The sequence below is a fragment of the Theileria orientalis genome, chromosome 1 (assembly GCF_000740895.1).
Source record: "Theileria orientalis strain Shintoku DNA, chromosome 1, complete genome".
Lineage (NCBI taxonomy): Eukaryota > Apicomplexa > Aconoidasida > Piroplasmida > Theileriidae > Theileria > Theileria orientalis.
In genome coordinates this window covers 1,343,250-1,363,879 of record NC_025260.1, presented here as the reverse complement: position 1 = coordinate 1,363,879, position 20,630 = coordinate 1,343,250, and the positions used below count along the sequence as shown (strand labels likewise).

The window sequence follows — 20,630 nt, the reverse complement described above, 5'->3', positions numbered from 1 at the left end:
CTTCACCAACTTTGCCTGTCTACGCTATCTGCGTGTTAATTGAAACCAATAATCAGGGGTTACTGAGACCAAGCTAATTTATAAACAACATTAAAGTGAAAATTGCGGTTATTGGTGCTGGAAGATAGTAACGGTTACCACCCTAAACTGGTCATCAGAAAATTCCAGTTAATAGGCCGATTTAAACCGTTAAAACATATGTGCTTTAGCTGGAAATGAAGTGTGATTAATGTTTAATTGATTCGATGAGTGATGGAATTAAATATTTAATTTTAATAAATATTGTCGCAATAATGATCTGACTGATGGGGGGCCTCTGCCAAGTGCCAAAAAAATTATAGGTGCCTGGAATATTTATGTTTTGATCTTATTTTAATTTAACTTTCGGCCCTCAGCCGTGTTTCTAGCTTCAAATTGGATTTATAATATCCTATGTGTGCAATATTTGTCATACTCCAGGATTAGCATCTTTGGCCGATGTTTAGCCTCTTTAAGTTTGGAATCTTCCCTGATTTTAATTGAGTTCTTTACAATCTTATTTTCTTGGTTATTTTATCCTTGGAATCTGATCTAATAACGCCAAATTATATTAAATTTTCCGGTTTTAGTTTAACACCTTTTTCCACTTTGTTAGTTTTTTCTGTTGCCATCCTCAGGGTTATCGTCTTCTACTCATTTAATGGTAGTATAGGTTCTGGGATGTTAGTGAATGACATATCTTCCCTCATTCCACTTCATTGTGCTATGGTTGCTATGCCACACACTAATATTTAACATTGGCTCAAACCCATTGACTCCATCAACAAGGCTGACATACACTTCACTTTTCATCAGACAAACAGAGATTCCACACTACACTGCTCCAAACGCTGGCCCTAAAAGGGCCACAACGCCCCTATATGGCTCCAGAGGCTCTGTTGGCACTAGCATCAAAAGTCTCAGAAACAGGTCGGACCCCTCTAAGGTGATCAGGGACGGCACTGTGATTGACTCTGGCCCCGGCACTAACTTCACAGTTTTACTCGACGAGTCCAACAAGAAGGTACTTGATTTTGCCCCTGGAGTTATCGTATATACTCTTGATAGTTATTTTTAATCATTTTTTTTTGCCAACATGTTGCCTTTACTATCACAATGTACTAGTTATATATCTGTTTTCATTCATTCCTGAACGGCTAGTTAACCTGTTTAATTATTATTCTATCTTGACACACTCCCTTTTACTCACTCCTAATAGCTTAGATGCACTCTCGCCGGTAGGCTGTACTTGAACAAGGTGAGGATATGGAACAAGTCGCGCGTGAAGGTTGAAGTGGACTTAATATACCCTGAGATCGGCAGAATAGTTGACCGGTACGCACAGTTAATTTAATTCACGTTTAGAGTCGATTCATAGCTTTGTAATGTTTGAGGTGCCCAGTAGTCCTGGGTTCCATTTATTGAATGGCAGTAATCGTTTTAATATACTTTTAGCATATGTATGTTACCATGTGTGTATATTATAGTGATAGCACTGTATGTACGTTAGTGTTAGTGTGTGTATTATTATGCTCATATGCGCTCTAGTATGTGCACGTGTATGTAGGTTAGTGTTAGTGTGTATACTAATTGGAGTATATGTATACTAGTTGAAGTATATGTATACTAGTTGAAGTATATGTATACTAGTTGTAATAAGTGTATATTAATAGAAGTATACATGTATACAACAAAGAGCATAAAAATTAAAAATCATTGTTCGTTGTTTGAATACATCTTTAAGATTCTTAAAACTGTTACAAAAGGGTCGCTGTTGCCCACTTCCTCTACGAGCATCAAAAGACGCTCAGTGCCACGCCATGACTCGTACTAAATAATTGTAATCACACACTATTTATACCAGATACGATGTATCTGTGCAGATAATAGTAAATAATGGCAGCTGAATAATGGCTGTATAGTTGGTGGTAACTAAAGGGGTACCTCTATGAGCACAAAGCGATTCTTTTGTTGCAAGTTCATCCTCAATATCATCTCGTTGTTCTGTGAACAGTTATCGAAAAGTAAACGTACCAGCAACTCGTCGTATTTATTGCCCCTGCTGGCAGTTTCAGATTCACAGTTTGGCTCACTCCTGGGACTCTCACTGCGGTTGAAGACGTCGTCGTAGTTGAGTATTGCTGTAATCTGCGCAGTCAAGGTTCAATGGAGGAAACGTACGCTGGATATCGGTATTTCTTCAACCACATCGTTGGTCATTATGGAAAAAGTCTGCAACGGTATTAGAGGTTACTTATAACTGGTGCAACAATAAAAAGTGTTACTAGGTATTTGTTGAGGGGCGTACAGAGCAGCGGGAACTAATTAACATACCGTGAGCTTAGAGTCCAACTTGTAAAATGAACGCAGCATCTGATTGTTCTCGAGTGAGATGCGAATGCAGTCAATGTACTTCTGGGCCCTAGAAGCAAATATTCCAACCTAAGGCCACAGTCATATCAAATACTAGCTTGCACATATAGCTACGCAATGGTCGAGTATGTGCTACTACTTAGGGGCAAGTACCAGTTGTTTAAGCTCCTGCTTTCTGTAATTGTCGTCCTTGGGGGCGTCACTTAACTGCGTAATTGTCATAACATGTGGTAGGGATGCAGAGTCGCCCAGTATCTACCTAGTAGCAACAACAAAAACCCTAAGTTACCTCGTCTTCCTGGGAATCCACCTTTGGCATACAGGATCCTAGGAGATAGTCCATGGTTTCGCTCAATTTGGACATGATACTGCTGGTACAGTTCATCATTTTTAATTTACACTAGTCTATTTTTAATATTGGACGTTGTACGTATATTTTACACTCTAAACCCTGAAATAAAAGTTAGTCGCATCTAAATAACGTATTATAGTGGTCAAGCACACATCTACATCACAGTTTACTTGCAATTTAAGGCCAATATATAGATATATAAGCGTTATCTACTCGCAGTAAGCGTATACGTGGCCTGATCTTCTTAATTTAAACCATAGATAACTTCAAAAAATAACTATATACGGCTCTATGCGCAGATACGTTGTCCCTTTTCCTTTATAATTCTGTTTAATCTACTTTACATCTATTTAATGTTCACACATTTCCGTGTTTAAAATTAAAATGAAGTTGTGTGTAAACTATTGTCGACAGTTTACACTGCTTAAGTTTTAAAGTCTTGGAAGTACAGTATTTGAGCCAATATCAAATACTTAAATTCTATTGTACATTTTAACTAATTCGATTCGTCTTACCACCTCACACTATTCACTTCCTCAAACCTCTATTTACTTAAATATCTGTTTAATGCTCCATTATTATTACTCAATTTACATTAATTGTTGTTGTTTGCCCTTTTATATACGCCTTTTAGCTTATGCCTTTCTTCAATTCTTGCTCCCTCTGATCTTTTACTTAACCTTCTTTTTTCTATTTTTTAGTCTTGTTTTTATTTACGTTTTCAGACCTTCCAGCTCTATTTAGTTTTCTATATTCATTTGCATTCTCTCCTGACCAGATGGAGCTCTTTTACCTGTATCTATTCCTCTACACACCCTTGTGCTGTCACCTAATCCCTTATCCTCCTGCCGCCCTGGTTAGCAAACACAAACTAGCATAACTAGTTAATACGCTCTATAAAATACAAAAATTAATGCTTAAAAACTGCTATTAAGCTGCCGGCGGTCCCACTGCTAGTCCATGTGGTTCGCCAGCGCCGAGAGCAGGTTTGCCACCTCCAGGTAATCGTTCAGGTAATAGTTGGCCTTGCTTGGCCTCTTTCCCACTATGCACGATATGTAGCTGTCCTTGACTGCGTTCTTCTCCGAGCTCCCCTGCTCCGAGTCTGTCGACAGCGTCGAGGTCGCCGGGTGCCCTCCTGACTGTCTACTCGAGTCCATGCGCTGCGGCTTTTCCCCTGACTTCTGCCGAGTCCCTTCCGGCGGGTGGAATTGAGCCGGGCTGAGCTGTGATGCTTTGTCCGGCTTTGCTGGTCCCAGTTTTGTGGATCCTGGCTGCGTCGACTGCGGCGACTGCAGCTGTGTGGGCGGGTGTGACCTCTTAAGTGCCTCCAGTGCTCTGAATGACTCCTCGTCGCTCCTGTCGTCTCCCAGACACAGTATGAAGTCGAAGTCTCCGTAGATCGAGGAGTACTTATTGACCACGTGCAGCAGCGAGTTTCCCTTGTTAACTCCCTTCAGTCTCACCTCCAGGTACCCCTTACCTCTGTGAATGTCCACTGGGAACCCATCCATGAGAAGGCTAAAGAATCATCAGCTTCACTTCTAGTTTCGTGCGTATTCTAACATATTATCCTCTGTTTATACTAATACATGGCGCTACTATTTATTAGTGGTACCACAGCAACTACCGCTAGTATTAGTAGTACAGATAGTAGCAGTAATACTACTCGTACCAACACCTGTTTTATTACTACTATTACCACTACTACTTATACTACTACTAATAATACTACTACTTATACCACTACTACTTATACTACTACTACTTATACTACTACTACTTATACTACTAATACCACTGCTACTACTACTGCCAATACTACTAGTACCAGTACCCATTGTAGCATTTGCGCTAGCTATAATGACACTATTATTAACTATTAATCTGTATAGATATGAATACCTCAGCGTGCTGTTTAACTCGTTAGCCTGCAGCATTCCAAACTCCTGGTCTGAGTTCTGGAACATGAAGACCACGCACGAGTCCTTCGACTCCATGCAACTGCCTGGCGTCCTCTGCACGTACTGTTCGAACAGTTTCACTGCCACTACTCTCCAGTTATCGCTCGGGTTTCCTTCGTCTGCGTTCATGTCTTGCCCTCTTTTCGAGAGGTGTGAGTAGTTTGTCTGGTTAATTGTCTGCCACTCGTGTCCGAACACGCTGGGGAGTTTAAAGTGGTATCCCCTCTCTGCGCAAAGTCCGACGTTCGGCAAGGAGTGGAACCATTCGTCCATGACTGAGACTGTGCGTGAGCTGATGAGCACAATGACTGTATTCTTGTCTCTGGATAGTTTTTTGAGGCTGTCGATGTTGACCTGTAAATCATTATACAACTACTTTAATGCAATGTTGCACTTGTTTCTTGCTTATTGGCCATTTTGTACTACATACTAACCAATGTGTTGACAGTTATCTATTTGACTATACCACCTTGTTACCGTAGGCATTACTATCTAGTACATTGCCACTCCTAACTAACTCGTTACTTATACGTATTAGTGGTAGTAGGAGCTTGTAAAGATATGGCCACTCGTAAACATGCTTTCATAGGTATGCACTTACTTGCAGTGGAACCGAACGCGTCTCCCTGTGGGACTGGTAAAACCGCGACTCGACGTCGTACGGGTTGAAGCAGAGCGTGCCCTCGCAGTCCAGAAAGAGCAGCTTCCGCTTTGAGTTTTCGAACTTGCTCAGCACCAGGTCGAAGTCGAGCAGCTGGAAGTTGGTTGCGAAGCTCAGCGTCTTGTACGTCTTTCCGAACCCCCATGACGTGTGCAGCATGTCCTGGCTCTTCCTCGAGTAGTAGAGCTCCCTTATAAACTGGTCGACCCATGCGATCGCCTGATTCGCCTCGATGTAGGCCACGTCCTTTCTGCACAGCTCCGCCGCGTAGTCAGTGTTCAGCGACATTGCTGAGTCGAGCGCCTCCATGACGCTGTCCGTGTGCCACGGGTTAACTCTGATTGCGCTGACCAGCGTCTTGCTGAATCCTGTGAACTCGCTGATGATCGAGAGCGCCGGCTTCCCCTTGCGGCAGTATACGTACTCGAATGCGCACAGGTTAATTCCTCCTCTGATAGACGTGTCCATGAAGCAGTCCGAGGCCATGAAGAGTGAATACTTTTCTTCGTAGCTCGCGTTAATCTTCAGCACTATGTGCGTTGTCTAATTATTATTATTTTTAGTGTTGTTATTGTTATTATTAGTGTTGTTATTGTTATTATTAGTGTTGTTATTGTTATGTACTGCTAATTAGTGTTATTGTTATCTACGACTAGTTATTGTTGGAGTTACCTAAATACCTGGTTTACGTTGGCTCTCAATTAACTAACATAGTAAAACTGGTGCAATTGCTTGTGTTAGAATAACTAGCTAATGGCTGTCAGTACCTCGAATTCCTTGTTTATCATCGACGCCAGGTCCATAAGCTTCCGACTCACGTCCGAGTTGCCCTGCCAGAGCGTGTCGATCATGCAGATGTACTGCACGAGCAGTATTTTCCCGCGGGCGTACGGGTAGTTATGCAGGAACCTTCTGAAGGCCTTGAACTTCAGCAGGAGCCCCGACAGGCGCACGTCCCTGTCGACTGAGGCCACGATGAACCTGTCGGGCCAGTCGCGCCTCAGCTGGTGCGCGAGCAGCTGAACCCTGCTCGCGTTTGCGCTCGGCGCGTAGGGGTCGCCGCTGGTCGAGCTGTTGACGTCGAAGGTGCTGCTGTTCGGGCTGCTGCGCGTGCTCGGGAGCCTGCTCTCAGTGCCGCTCGCGGTTCCCGAGGCCGGCGGCCACACCTTGCTCTCCAGCAGGTCGCTCTGGATGTGGACCTGGTTCATCCTGATCATGACCTGGCGGCCGTTGTACTCGATGAATATCATGCCGCCCGTCGAGAAGTTGTAGTCGAGGCCGAGGATGCGCTTGCAGCTCGTCAGGAAGTGCTTTGCGAACTCGAAGAAGTGGAAGCCGATCAGGTCCGCGCAGAGCATGCTTCGCAGCACCTCCTCGCGGACCGCGAGGCACGCGAAGAGCGTGTATGAGGGGAAGAGCGCGTGCATGAAGAGCCCGATGTTCGCAGTCTTGCACTTGCGCGAGAGGAAGTGCGGGACCATCAGCAGCTTGTAGTCGTGCACCCAGGTGAAGTCGTTGCGTCCCAGGTACTGCGAGACCGCCGTCGCGTAGTACTTGTTCACCTTGCAGTATGACTGCCACAGGTCCCAGTCGAACTCGTCCTGCTCGTAGATGTCCCAGAGCCCTATGTTATAGAATAGGTTCCACATGTACTTTTTGCAGAACTTGACTGAGCTGCTCATTTCCGAGAACGGTATGAAGACTGGGATGCATCCGTATGAGGAGAGCAGCTTTCTTATCTCGTGCTGCTCCTCCTCCGTGAACTGGTCCTTCGTCCCCTGCCCTACCCCTCCCTTCTGCTTACTTCTGGGGTCAAATGACCCAGAGGTGCCGCTTGCCAACGAGTTCATGTTGACTGCCGCCAGACGCCCGCAGCCCTCCGCTGAGCTACTGCCTGAGTTTGTGAATGAGCCGCTTCTGCACGCTTCCAGGTTGCGGCCTGCCCCGTGGTTAACCATGGCGTTCCTCGTGTGCAGCTGCCTTCCGAATGACTCTATCATTTTTGCGTCCACTCCGTTTTCGGTGGCTCCGTCAAACGTGGTGTCCGTGCCAGACTCGTGGTTCCCTATCGCCATTTCCCCTGCGGGGCTGCTGTGGCCCTGGGTTGCGCTGCACGTGCTTGTGCACAGGCCCTGCTCGTTAAGCTCCTGCTCTGTCTCTATTCTGATGCAGCATGCTCCCACGAACTTCATTTTGTTTCGGAAGCGGTTTCTCAGCTCCCAGAGCATCGCCGTCAGCGGCGTGTTGCTGTCTCTGATTCCGAAGGTGCCGTCCAGCTTTCTGTACACCTGCACTGGCAGCCTTGAGGTTACGAAGTAGACCAGGCTCTCCGGGCTCGGCTCGCTCTGTTCGTTCTTGAAGTTCGGGAGCCTGTCCTCGTGCGAGGCCTTGTTGAACTTCGGACTCGTGTGCGAGTGACTTGAGCACTCCGACCTGAAGTATCCTTCGTCGTCCTCCACCAGCATCTCGTTGCCCGTCGGCTCTATGTGGCGCACCAGCTCGTCGTTCCAGCGCACGAACTCGTTCTTTTCGTTCAGCACTGCGTAGCGGTACTCGACGTACTCCTTCAGCGGCAGGTATGCTGGGTAGCTCGAGTTCCACACGTCCTCTGCTGTGTTACTTGCCACAAGCTCGTGGCAGGCCTTGAACTCCCACTTGCCCAGGTTCTCCGTCGATCCTACTACCACCACCTTATCTCCAAAGTTTACTGTGGCTCTACATCTGAAATGTACTGCTGTGTTGTACGTCATTTTTTCAATCCCTTTCTTTGTATCTTTTTTATTATTACTTTGCTAATTATGTTTATATTATTTTTAACTGTATTTGACTTTTATACTAATTTACTTGTATTTTACTTATCGCTTCTCTGAATATACTTTTTATTTATTAATTTACTGCTTTTTATACTCTTTTATAATGCTGTACTGAATTTTAAAATCTGTGTTGACTTGAAACTCCCAAAAGAAGATGTGTCAACTACTTTACGTGGTAAGGTGGTTATTCCACTAATTCGTCAGTAGTCTCGGAGCAAATACTACTGTGTATTGGGTATATATCATGGCTGGGAATATCCTAAATAGTAGTAAAGAGGTTTATAGTTGTTACACAATGTATTTGGAACTAACAACCAATAGCTACGGCAAAACATATTTTCGTACATTTAACAGACTATGCTAACAAGTTTCTATTGTAATGGAATAACATAAGCAAACTATGGTCAATTATACCGACTGGTGATCAGATTCCGCCAATTACAACATAAACAACGGTTTCTAATTAAAAATTAGGAATAAAATTATAAATGGATGAAACTGAGACCAAGGTTAATAACCTAAAGGACCACAAAGTATCTCAAAATTGGAAAATATGTCTGCCAACTGGGTAAAATTAATTGGAAGGATACGCCATTCAGTGTCAAATTGGGTTCCCTTTTTTTGTGTTGGCCAGCTGTTTATTTTTATCCACATTTTTCCATCTAAGCTTTTGTCTTTTGAGTCTACATTTTATCCTCTAATCGGATCCATTCGTCTTTGTATGTTCTATGTTGTCTCCCTGTCTTATGTGTGCCTTGGCCCACCGCCCCTCATTCCCCGGTATAAATGGCCATATGTGGTCCCCATGGATCCCAGTAAACTTACTAGAGTGTAATTTTGTACATTTTCCTTTATTTGGAGGTCTACGTGCTTCTGGGTGTCTATTGTGTGACCTTATTATCTAATGTGTATGGTAGGGCAGCATATTGAGCAATTATTTAACTTTCACGTATTTGTAGATTATCTGGATCTCCCTCTTCTCAAGCTCGATGGTGACCTTTTTGGAGGTTCGCAGTCTGTAAAATAGTTCGTACCTCTTGCCATCCTCCTCAGCTTCTACGCGTCGTTGATGAGTTGAATATTTAGGTAGACACATGAATATCTAGTGGACGCCAGGCGTTTCCCTTGGGAGCTAAATATCTAGTGTGTACCTAGTTTATCCCTGGGCTTCTCAATCGGCTTCACCGTCCCTGACCGGTTCACGCCCCTCGCCCCCTTGAGTTTGTTCTTCAATTTCACGTTTTCTAGAACCCTTGTGATTGAAGTTTTGGAAGTTTCACTGGAGACCGTAGGCGTTTTGGATTTCACGCTGTCAGAGCTGGTGTCGGTGTAAGAATCGTAGTCTGTGGAAGCATTAGAAAAGCTGCTCAAGTCCGCTGTCGCCATTTCCAACTTCGTCTGGTAGGACTTGAGTAATTCAAACATAGGTTTTCCGTCTGAACAATTTTAATTTCCATTGCAACAAGTTTAAAGTAATATTTGAGGGTACCACAGGGCACGGATGGCCGAGCGGTCAAAGGCGCCAGACTCAAGTTCTGGTGGGCGAGAGTCCTCGTGGGTTCAAATCCCACTTCGTGCAATTTTTAATAAGAGCGTGAAGCTGTTTCTTGGTTATTTGTATGTTGATTTAACTGGTTAAAGTGGGTAGGAGTTTGAATAAGACTGGTGTATGACCGTTACCAGTTGAATAGCTGTGTATGATTTCTATTCAAATTAACTATTAACTATAAATTATCAATAGTAGTTGCCTATTTATTGATTTTTAAATCAAATATTTAGAAGAAGGTCGTATTTTCACACCTAACTACCATTTAAACCGGTCTGTGTGTGCAGCTATGTAGGGTGTAGCCAATTTACAGTATATAGTTTATTTTTGTACCAGCAGCTAATTAATTTACTTTAATATACTAATTAAGTGATCTTAGATGCTATTTAAATGGTAATTTTGGTTAATTAGCTACTCCTTGTCCACTCAGTGCGCTTTCACCTCAACTGTGCCCTGACCATTTAACAAAAGAGCACACACATAACAGCCAGGGGATTTGTGCCATGGATACTCGAATATAAACATACCGAGCTGTGCTGATTTCGGCAGTCCCATCAATATCTTCACCAGGTTCTGAAGGTCCTCCTCCCTGGCCGTCTGCACACCGTCTCCCTTACCACAGATGATGGCCTCTGAGGCCAATACTTCTGATGATTCCCCTGTAATTCCAGATTCTGCTTTTGTTGTTACGCCACTGCTGGTGCCACTAATGCCATTGACGGCAGGATCACCCTCGTTCTTAGAACTTCCGGTGGCAGTTTGCTGATTCGCATTGCTAATAAACTATGAAACGCATAAACTGACCCTGTTGTCTCTTTCGTCTCAGGCCTAGAATGCCTTTTGGATTCTGAATCACCGTTGCTGGATGCTTTGCTGGTCCTAGTAATGGCTCTGCCCTTGGCACTGCTGTTGGTCCCACTAGGAGCAGTGTTGCTGATATTACTGGTGCCACTGCTGGCAACTGTGCTGCCGCCACTTCCACTCTTATCAGCAGTTGTGGTAGCAGCAGCAGTCGCACTAGGCGCTGAGGCCACGGGTGGCTCACTGAGTTTCGTCCTGTCTCTGCCCAGCAGGTACAGGCACTCGTCGTTGATCTCCACCCCTGAAACTACTAATTTTCCGTCTCCACCGCTCTTTGCTCGACTCCATAGCATCACATTTCTGGCCATTGAATACTGGTTGATCATTTCATTCGCGTATTGAACCATGTGGATTTGAATGATGCCACTTGTGTTTTTCACGGCTTCCCCCGTGGTCATGAGCATCGCCTGTTAAACGGTTGATTATGTGTTTTATTAATAGTTGATTAGTTGTTTTATTAATAATTGATTAGTTGTTTTATTAATAATTGATTAGTTGTTTTATTAATGGTTGGTATTGCGTTTTATTAGGTTAGGAGATACGTTTCTAACTAGGTCGCTGGAAATAAATAGTTACACTGGCGATAACTAGATTAATTTGACGTATAAAGTACCTCGTTTATTGGACCGATGTCTATCTTCAGCGTCAGTAGTGAAAATATAACTTCGTCCATGAGGGCAGTGTCATAGAGGTGGCTGTTGTTGCAGCAGTCGTCAATCAGGTTCAGGAAGAACATGCGATAGCTGTTGCTATAGGCCGGGTTGTTCGCCTGCTCCTCCAGCTCCTTCACGTTGTTCCTTCTGCCTGAGTTAATGCTGCTGGCCAAGTCGGCGATCAGAGAAAACGCGTACGACAAATTGTCCCCGTAGTCTAAGCCCTTTTTAATCAGGTCCTTGGAGAACTGGAAGCCGGATTTGTAGACCACTGACTCGTGGATCATGTGCAGCAGGTGCTTCTCCGAAGGCCTATAGTTGGCCGAGCTGACTCTGAAGTGCCTTTCTAGGCAGTGGTAAATGTGGCTTGACTTGTTCCGCGACTTTCCACTCAGGGCCTGCCTAAGTTGTGCAACTTTCTGCGCCTGAAGGGCCGGCAGGTCGGTCCTCTGGTGGGACTTCTCGCCGCCAGCCGCCGTATCAGACTCCGCAGTGGCTGTGGAACCAGCGCTTCCGCTGTTCTGCAGGCCCTTCTCTCCACTCAGGCTCGCTATCGTTCTCAGAATCTCACTCGTGTTCACAGCTGTGGCGTAGCAGCAGCCTATCCTGGCGATCTGGCTAGCAGTGAGCTTGTGGAGTCGGGTCAGCGTCTTCGAAATCAGCTCGTTGAAGTAGCTCACCACGTCGTGCGGCACCACCGCGAGCGTCGCGAAGAGCACGCGCAGCAGTTCCCCAGACTCTATGTCGTCGTACACGCTCACGGCCCTCGACATGAGCTTCTTCGTGAACAGGTCGTTGTGGGCGAAGTTGAAGTTGAGCCTGACCAGCCCGCGCAGCAAATACACCACGCACTCCTTGGCCATGTCCTCTACGTGGTAGTGCAGCGTCGTCGCTATCTTCTGGGCCATTATCGAGCTCGAATCTGAGTGCTCCAGCACGTTCGCCAGCACCACCACGTCCTGGACCGTCAGCAGCTCCAGGGTCGCCATGCTGTTGAACTTCGCCGTCACCAGCTGCTCGAGCCTCTCCCTCGGGATGACGCTCATCCTCTGGGCTAGGAAGAAGAGGTAGACGAGCCCCTGCACGTCGTCTTCGTGGTTGTTCAGGAACTCGTTGCAGAGGAGGCCGCAGAGCATGTTCAGCCGCTCGTGCGAGTTCGTGTAGTAGATCGACCACAGCAGCGCCAGGATGGTCGTCGGAGTGATCACTTCGAGCTGCTCAGACGACAGCTTGACCAGCTTAGCAATTCTATCCTTCTGGTCGTCCTGGTGCTTTCTGTCGGGGCTGGCTGTGGGACCGTCCACCGCGTTGGCGCCACTTTGGGCCCTGGTGCCGCTGGTGCTGTGGTGACTACCAATACTGCCAGTGCCACTGGGATAGCCGCTGGTGCAATCGCCTTTACTTCCGTTGCTACTGATGCTGCCACTTGACCTAGTACTGCTGGCCTTAGTGGCTTCACCGGCAACTGATGGGCTGCTTGCCACTATTTTCTGCTTCGGGTTCAGGAATACTGGACTACACATGTACGCCCAGTAGCCTCCCCTGTTTATCTCCTTGTTGATGTAGTGCTTAACGACCGAGATCGGAATCTTCGCCGAGTCGCACGGCTCCTTTAGACTCAGTTGGAGCCCATTAAGCAGTCCAATTGAAATCAGTGATCCTTTGTGCCCATATACACTTGCGTCATCTAATCAGTTATTTATAGGTTAGCGGTTACGTTAGATAGCTATTTTTGCATATTAAGTCAGTTGGTGCCTAACTGGTACATATTACGCAAATGTAACTACTGGTGTGTTGACACTAGGAAAATCTGTGAATTCTATCTATAGGCCTGCATCACTAAGTGGTGATGTCAACAGGTGCTTGATATTAATGTCTACATTTACGTTAACCGGAATTACCTTGTGACAGTGTATATTGTTTGTCGAAAACGTTAAATGTGTGTGATATCGCCTGTATTGAAACTTTAGCCTTTGACCACTTTAGGGCAATCATGTAATGCAGTGGCTTCTTACTGCTCTTAACATGTGCCAGTTTAACAGGATCACTGTCTATTCTTGGCACCGATTTAAATACACATGATGAAAACACGTCATTTAGCAGACCGACAAGAACTTGTTCCTAAAGATCAATCAGATAACGTGGTTAAATAACTAGTGCTATCCATAATAAAAGTGCTGTTAAAAATGAACTCTTCTACTGGTATCCTAACTATGTGAATAAAAATGGTAGTTAAGTGATTACAGTTATGAATCCCGGAGACTTTAGAGCCTTTTCCTTTGGTGCGCTGGTACTCGGTTCAGATTTCAAGATGGAACTAGAAGACTTCTTACTCGGCTTACTAGTATCAGTGTCCATTTTAGTCAAAAAAAAAAGCTATGGGTGTCAGAATATTATATTTAAATAATTAACACATTAAATCCAAAATAAACTGCAAATTTTTAGAAAATAAAATAAAACACTCGTCTACCAATTACTATAAATGTGTAAAGTGACTAAACTAAACATAAATGAAAAGGTTTAAAACAAAATTAAAATGTTAAAAGTTTATAAAAACAAATCAAGTGTACAAATATTTGCAAAACAATCTATTAACGTAATAAATAAAATTAGTAAATAGATAAGCGTGTCTCGTAATATTAGATTTTGAATCGGGGCCCGAATATAGAGCTTATAGCGCCAAACATAGAATCAGAGCTTCATTGGTATATTTACTGGTGCCAATAGTAACCAGTCGAAGGAGAAAAGGCCGTGGTAAAGGTGTTTGTGTGTCAGCGGAATGGGAGACATATGGAGACTAGGATAAAAGGCCCATGTTACAAACCTTATGTATATTGACAAATATAGTTAAAGTGAAGAGGTATACAAGGTTAAATATTTAAAATATTGGCGAAAAGAAGTAGAATCTCAGTGATAGTATGTAGTGGAATCAGCACTACACACATTGACCACCGTTTATCAGCGGAGGAGTTATTTTCCATTTATTGTCTAAATTTGTTACTTGTTGGCCATTATGTGTGCTTATTAGAGTTCTTTAGTGCTGGTTTGCTCATTTTTGTACAGTAGTACTTGTCGATGTGTTTATCTCAGTGAAGCTCTATTGTAGCCTTTGTGAGATTATATAAACGCCAATATTCAAAGATATGGTATCCAACAGTTTATTTATCGCTGCTCACTCACGTAATTTGTCATAAAATACACATAATTAATGGAGGAAGAGTCGCCGTGTTCTAGCTTCACTGCCGTGATAATGGCAGGCGGCAACTCAAATAACTTCTCATTCCTCACCGACACAGTCCCGAAACCCTTGATTAAGCTCTCCGGGAAGAGTATTTTGCATCACCTTTTACACAATCTGCTCAGCGCAGGCTTCAAGGGTATCCACTAACGTAGTGTTAATATAAACATTTAGAGCTGGCAATTGTCACGAATAAGCAGGCATATTCTCAAGTTGAGGAGCACGCAAAGCATTGCGTATCGCTGCTTAACGAGGAGTTGAGCGTACAGCCGAGTGTGTCGGTTTATCCAGTCGAAGACCAGGGCACCACCGACATACTAAATGGGCTCTCCAGCAGTGTTGCAGGGGACTTCGTTGTGGTCCCATGTGACTTGTACGGGCCGTTTGACTTTAGGACCTTTGTGAATGAGCACTCCAGGAGTGCCAGGCTGTGTACGATAGCTCTGCTGGATCCAACCCACGGAGCGGGCAGCACTGGCGGTAAGGCTGCCCCCAAGGGCGGCAGTTCTGGCAGTAAGGGCGCGAGTACGGCTTCGGCTGCAGCAACCAGCATGAACGTGTGCCTCGGAGGCAACGATTACGAGGACTGGAGCTACAAGTACAAGGTGGTGACGACCCTAAACGAGCACAATGGCCGTATTCTCGGCCTGGTTCAGCAGGTAGCGCTGGATAACGGAGACCCGTATGAGCTGTACAAGTGGCACTTCAGTAGGAACCAAAAGTGCATCTTAAGAAGAAATCTGGTAGATTTGCACGTGTACGCCTTTTCTAGACTTGTATTTGATGTCACATCGAACGAACAGCTTTTAAATTCTAGTATAAGGGTAGGTTGCCTCCTTTCCCGTAATGCCCTGTAGATGGACCTGTTACCATACGTGATCAAGATGCAGGGGACTCCGTTCCTGTCTGGTAGGTTTTTATACAGCAGATGCTCTCTGCTTCCACATACTGTTGGTTTACATAGTGGCTCTTAGCAGTAGTATTGGTGCCAACCATCAAACACAGCCCATGTTCACTGTTTATAGGCCCTCACTCTACCGATAGAACGTGGAAACTAAGTGACGCAGACGACGACGAACATAAGGTACACTACTTCGTAGCATCCGGAGACAATTTTAAGTGTTGCCGCATCAACAGCGTAGACACGCTGTACTGGGCAAATATGCAGCTGTGTAGAAAGGGCGTAAAGAAGGGGAAGGTAAGTGTGCGATTAACCGTAAAGCTGTAGATCAAAAACGCAGTTCTGGGCAATGTGGACTTGAACGACACGAGCGAGATTAAAAATAGCGTAATAGGTGAGTGCGGTGTATTTGAGATCTCTTCAAAATAGCCGATAGAATAGTTAATTATGGAGTTGTTATAGTGTTGAGTCAGTTAAGTGCCATTAATACAATATCACGAGTTTTAACAAAATTGAGCATGCAGGGGACAATGTGACCATTGGAAATAACGTGAAAATAACGGATTGCGTGGTCATGGACAACTGTAGAGTACTGGAGGACGCAGTGCTGACGAAGACGTTTGTCGGAGACTCAGTGGTAGTCGGGAGTAAATCAAACGTGTGTTGAGTAAATGATAATTGCATTTAGCTGAAAAACGTGCTCGTAAAGTCGGGGAGTGAGGTGGCCGAGGGAACACAGCTGGAGAAGGACTATATTCCATCGTTTATGTAGTCCCTAGGACGTTAATGTAGTTTATATTGTGATATTATGTGTTATTCGAATGGAAGTCGGTATTAGGTGTAAATTGCAGTAGGTATAAGTTAAATAATGAGGAAATTGAGGCGTATAAGTAAAGTGTGTTTAATTGTGTAATGAGTAGTGGTGATAAAAATAAGAATTAAAGTTAATAAATATGTCAAAAGAGATAATATTAGTGGTACTAAAATGTGTCAACAAAATAGAGTATAAAATATTAGTATAAGAAACCTTAAAAAAATAATAAAATTAACGGGAGCAACTCGTGGGGGAACCAACTTTATTAAACTAAAGTATACTGAGAAGAATGTATTTAATAAATTTTTACAAGGGTTGTATATATTTAAAAAATGTCATCAGAACAGTATAAATACGACAGCTACTCTTACATGAATAATTCCAGTTCATACAGCAAGGATGAAGGTGATCAGCCTTCCTACGGAACAGAGCATACTTCGACGAGGCCGGACCACCATTCAAACAACGTAGACGACAACTCGAGTAGGACTAACAATTCTCACAGCAAAGCAGAGTCGCACAGGTCAGAAAGGCACGAGAGCCGCAGAGACCCCTACGCCTCCAGTAAACGACGCTCAAACTCGAGGAGTCGCAGACACAGACGTTCGAGAAGCAGAGACTCGCGAAACAGGTACGACAGGCGCTCCAGAGACCTCCACGACAGAGGGGAAAGGTCCGAGAGAGGCGACAGGTACGAAAGGTCTGAGAGGAGCAGGCGCTCAGGCAGTAGGCACAGAAGGTCAAGAGATAGGTTCAGAAGCGAAAGGGAGCCCGAGGAGGAAAACCTCCTGCTCAACAGAGACATTTCAGAGAGCCACGCGAGGTCGAGGGCGGCGGAGAGGAGGCGCAGGAAGGCGCAGGCGGAGTGCATCCGGAGAGCTGGCGGCTTCCAGAAGCTGGCAGACCAGGAGGGCCACCAGACGGTGCGCCTTTTCTGGGACGGCTTCCAGTGGGTGGCGAAGGCGGAGCAGAACACCATACTGGGCGGAGACCCTGCGCTCATGAACTCGACGCGGAAGCTGAGAAGACTCTACTTCGGAAACCTGCCCGTGAACACGGGGCTCACGGAAACGGGGTTCCAAAACCTCATCTGGAACGAAATGAGAAATCGCAACTTCTGCAACGACCCGAACGTGTCGCCAGTGCTCTACGTCTGGTTCGCCAAGGACAAGGGCAACTATGGCTTCGTCGAGTTCGCGAGCGTCGAGGAGACTGAGCGCGCCCTCACCATGGACGGCATGACCTGTATGGGCGTGCAGCTGCGCGTCTCGCGCCCCAACGACTACTCCTCGACGTCGATGAAGAGCGCGACGCAGCAGCAGATCGTGGTGCCGCCAGTGCTCACGAGCTCCGCCCCTGCACTCGACGCCTTCAAGGGCACGTGCCTGCACCTCGTGCAGATAGTGCTCCCTGAGACCATAGAGGCAGAGATTGAATACCTCGACGTGCTCGACGACGTCAGGGAGGAGTTCGCGAAGCACGGCAAGATAGCCTCCGCTCTCATCGTTGCTCCCAGGCACAGGGAGCTTGCCAAGGACTTTCAGGTTGGCGACATGCTCATTGAGTTTGAGAGCAACCAGGAGCTCGTTTCCTGCGTTGAGCACATGAGCAACCGCAAGTACGAGAACCGCCTGATAGAGATGAAGCCTCTTGAGCCTGACGTGTACGCCCAGTTATCCAAGGTGATAATTCCCGACTTGAAGGAGATGGACGTCCAGGAGTGATCTTAAGATTATAGCAGTCTTACCCATTACTCTACTATTGGACCAATTCACAGTGTTGACTACCAAAGAGCTAATGGCTACCAAAGAATTCATAGTTATTAAAGAGGTAATAGGTACCACAGAACTCATAGTTATCAAGAGCTGATAGGTGCCACAGAACTTATAGTTATTAAAAAACTCATAGTTATCAAGAGTTAATAGCTACCAAAGAACTAATATGTATCAAAGAACTCATAGCTATTAAAGAGTTAATAGGTAAGGTTAGACCGCTGAGCATATAGGCAAGTTAAACTGATAAAACATGAAGTGTACATACTTAAACATATGTAAACGTATGTAAATAAATTTATGTACATATATATGCGTAACTAGTGTGCGCGTAAGTTTAAGTATCACATTACAAAATTGTGAGTATCACAACTGGTTATCTTTTTGAATAAACATTGTAATGGAACATGTGAGATTTAATCTATATATCTTATACAGCCCTTAATGAGCATGAGGGAAAAGAGCCAAAAGCTTGTGTGTTAAGAGATGTGATGGCATCAACTTGAGCATTCCGGCCATTACGGGGTTGTGGACGTGGTCCTTAACAAAATCTGCAACGGGGCCGACTCCTACGTCAAGTTTCAAGGCACCCTTAAGACCGTGGAAGGCCTTGAAGGAGACTGAACCGGTCGCTGTATGGAAAACGCCCATAACGAAAGCGAGCCAGGTGGCGCAGTCAGAAAGTCCAACCAATTCTGTCAAATGCTCACCTTCGCCAAGTGTCATGTTGGCGTGGACGACAGGTGTGAGTCCCGATGCAAATCCGCCGGTCAAATCAGCTCCCAATTTGGGCACCAGCATCAAAAACCTCAACTTGTGAGGAGTACCAGCTACATCAGCAGCATGGTGATGGTGGAGAACTACTGCGAATCTATCGTCTTTTCCCTCCAAAAGGGGCTTGTCGAGGACGACGGGTGTTGAAACGCCCATTGCGCAGGAGGCAAGGGCCATACCCAACATAGTGGCTGCGAATTTATTCATCTTTATCTAGAAATTAAATTAACAAACGGTGATACAAAAGATAAAACAAAACAAGTGAATACAAGTGTCCAGTGGGGGTGATGCATCACAATGCCGATATGGAATCCAGCACATTTCAATTTTCGCTTGTATTCATGGCTAAGAATGACTCTGGATGGCTGTAAAACTATGAACTAGGTCACAGATTGTACAAATGGGTCAATGTGTTAGGAACTAGACAGAAGTCCTTCTCGCCCCTTGTCCTGGTGCTTCTATTATAGTGGCTATAATTTACTTTAGGTAGGTTCGAGGCTTAATTTGTTTTCTATGGAAAGTAATGTCTTAATAACTATGTGAATAGTGTTGATAATTCCTACATGATTCTCATGAACATCTACGTAAACTAAATTTTGATTAATGTGTTTGTAGCTAAGTTAGTGCTATGGTTCTCCATCGAAGTTACATTAACTACTATGTGTATATGGTACAATCAGATTAAACCGCCAAGGCAGTTGTGTGTTGCCCAGTCGGTTGAACCAGGTTTAGGGCTGTAGCGCCCAGTTTATATGGTACAACCATATTAACTTCAAAATGAAGCTGGCTCAGACTCACCGGATGCCGCTCCACCACCAGCCTGATTGGCTGTTGTGGTTACAGCTCCAGATCTACCTGTGCCAGTTCTCTATGCAGAATTAGCTTCTGTCCAATAACCGTCAGATTCCATGTAAAACACCTTAGTTGAAGCACTAGTACCCTCTCCGATGTAAATGGTCAACTTGTTACCGCCTTCATTGACAACCTTATTTGCATATTCATTGGGATTAGTAGTTTTCCATATTTCAACCTTATTGATACCGGTACCCTCATTAACCTCGTTAAAGAGAAATCCTTTTTTAGCAGTAAATGTTCTGACATTGTTATCCAATATGTTATCGCAAAAGTAAGTGGTCTGGTTACTGTTGACGTTAAGAGTAATAGGATTGACTTTGTATGTGTCAATTGCAGTCCATTTACCGGTTTGAGAGTCTTTCAAAAACACCTTAGTAATATCACCATCCAGAAAAACAGTGACAGCTTTATAGTTGCTAGGCATATCTACTTCAACTTTGGTCGAATAATTATTGGCATCGGTTGCTTTCCACACTTCAGTAGTACCATCCTTGACAGTTTTGAAAGCATGGTTTGCCTTGGCCGAATATGTGACATAATTATCATCTTTTTTATGTTCGAATTCGTTGGTAGAACTTTCAGACGTTATGTCGAGATCTAGGGCAGGTGTAGTAGCAGAGGTTTCAGGTGATCCAGAGGATGATGAGTCTGAACCCCCAGCTACCTTACCTCCACCAGCTTGCGAATCTTGATTCTCTGAGCTTTCTCCACTCTGGGATGTACCAGAAGAAGCTCCATCAGCTGCTGGTGTACCAGATGGTTGACTAGAAGGAACTGAGGGAATAGAACAAGATTGCTCCTGAGTACCAGAAGCTGTACCTGTTGTTCCATCAGCTCCTGGAGTAACTTGGGCACCAGATGAATCTGTATCTGCAGATTCACTGGATTCTACTATAATACATTTAAAATTTAATAATAAAAATATTAATATAAATTTGAGATGTCTCATTCAAATTGAGTACTTTAATAAATCCAGTTTTGACCATTTTTAACCATTTTAGTGACTCTTGGCTACAGTGATACGTGCATACTCAA

General features: G+C 44.7%; 9 protein-coding genes and 1 non-coding gene across 10 annotated transcripts; 6 read left to right on the top strand and 4 right to left on the bottom strand.

Moving 5' to 3' along the window:
• Positions 1–709: 709 nt before the first annotated feature.
• TOT_010000566 (uncharacterized protein) lies at positions 710–1,372 on the top strand (the record flags this gene model as incomplete). Its single annotated transcript, XM_009691110.1, has 2 exons — positions 710–1,042; positions 1,238–1,372. The coding sequence occupies 2 exons, from the start codon at positions 710–712 to the stop codon at positions 1,370–1,372; spliced, it is 468 nt and encodes a 155-aa protein (XP_009689405.1).
• Positions 1,373–2,181: 809 nt separating this feature from the next.
• Positions 2,182–2,613, bottom strand: TOT_010000565 (conserved hypothetical protein; the record flags this gene model as incomplete). Its single annotated transcript, XM_009691109.1, has 3 exons — positions 2,182–2,250; positions 2,353–2,460; positions 2,545–2,613. 3 exons carry the CDS (start codon positions 2,611–2,613, stop codon positions 2,182–2,184), a joined length of 246 nt encoding a protein of 81 aa, XP_009689404.1.
• A 1,083-nt stretch (positions 2,614–3,696) lies between these two features.
• TOT_010000564 (trehalose-6-phosphate synthase) lies at positions 3,697–8,118 on the bottom strand (the record flags this gene model as incomplete). The annotated part of the gene is made up of 7 exons (XM_009691108.1): positions 3,697–4,264; positions 4,649–5,061; positions 5,309–5,911; positions 6,136–6,409; positions 6,533–7,161; positions 7,324–7,333; positions 7,484–8,118. The coding sequence occupies 7 exons, from the start codon at positions 8,116–8,118 to the stop codon at positions 3,697–3,699; spliced, it is 3,132 nt and encodes a 1,043-aa protein (XP_009689403.1).
• A 1,558-nt stretch (positions 8,119–9,676) lies between these two features.
• On the top strand, positions 9,677–9,760 carry TOT_01t000013. Its single transcript has one exon. It is a non-coding gene; the product is annotated as a tRNA-Leu (tRNA).
• Positions 9,761–10,153: 393 nt separating this feature from the next.
• On the bottom strand, positions 10,154–13,599 carry TOT_010000563 (conserved hypothetical protein; the record flags this gene model as incomplete). The annotated part of the gene is made up of 7 exons (XM_009691107.1): positions 10,154–10,502; positions 10,532–10,995; positions 11,202–11,656; positions 11,783–12,512; positions 12,726–12,928; positions 13,143–13,362; positions 13,486–13,599. 7 exons carry the CDS (start codon positions 13,597–13,599, stop codon positions 10,154–10,156), a joined length of 2,535 nt encoding a protein of 844 aa, XP_009689402.1.
• A 178-nt stretch (positions 13,600–13,777) lies between these two features.
• Positions 13,778–14,042, top strand: TOT_010000562 (hypothetical protein; the record flags this gene model as incomplete). Its single annotated transcript, XM_009691106.1, has 2 exons — positions 13,778–13,853; positions 13,885–14,042. 2 exons carry the CDS (start codon positions 13,778–13,780, stop codon positions 14,040–14,042), a joined length of 234 nt encoding a protein of 77 aa, XP_009689401.1.
• A 407-nt stretch (positions 14,043–14,449) lies between these two features.
• Positions 14,450–15,809, top strand: TOT_010001275 (uncharacterized protein; the record flags this gene model as incomplete). The annotated part of the gene is made up of 5 exons (XM_009691105.1): positions 14,450–14,618; positions 14,654–14,959; positions 15,023–15,322; positions 15,460–15,683; positions 15,708–15,809. The coding sequence occupies 5 exons, from the start codon at positions 14,450–14,452 to the stop codon at positions 15,807–15,809; spliced, it is 1,101 nt and encodes a 366-aa protein (XP_009689400.1).
• Positions 15,810–15,954: 145 nt separating this feature from the next.
• Positions 15,955–16,152, top strand: TOT_010001274 (uncharacterized protein; the record flags this gene model as incomplete). The annotated part of the gene is made up of 2 exons (XM_009691104.1): positions 15,955–16,038; positions 16,069–16,152. 2 exons carry the CDS (start codon positions 15,955–15,957, stop codon positions 16,150–16,152), a joined length of 168 nt encoding a protein of 55 aa, XP_009689399.1.
• Positions 16,153–16,526: 374 nt separating this feature from the next.
• TOT_010000559 (splicing factor) lies at positions 16,527–17,918 on the top strand (the record flags this gene model as incomplete). Its single annotated transcript, XM_009691103.1, has 1 exon — positions 16,527–17,918. The coding sequence occupies one exon, from the start codon at positions 16,527–16,529 to the stop codon at positions 17,916–17,918; it is 1,392 nt and encodes a 463-aa protein (XP_009689398.1).
• A 489-nt stretch (positions 17,919–18,407) lies between these two features.
• TOT_010000558 (conserved hypothetical protein) lies at positions 18,408–18,947 on the bottom strand (the record flags this gene model as incomplete). Its single annotated transcript, XM_009691102.1, has 1 exon — positions 18,408–18,947. The coding sequence occupies one exon, from the start codon at positions 18,945–18,947 to the stop codon at positions 18,408–18,410; it is 540 nt and encodes a 179-aa protein (XP_009689397.1).
• Positions 18,948–20,630: the final 1,683 nt, after the last annotated feature.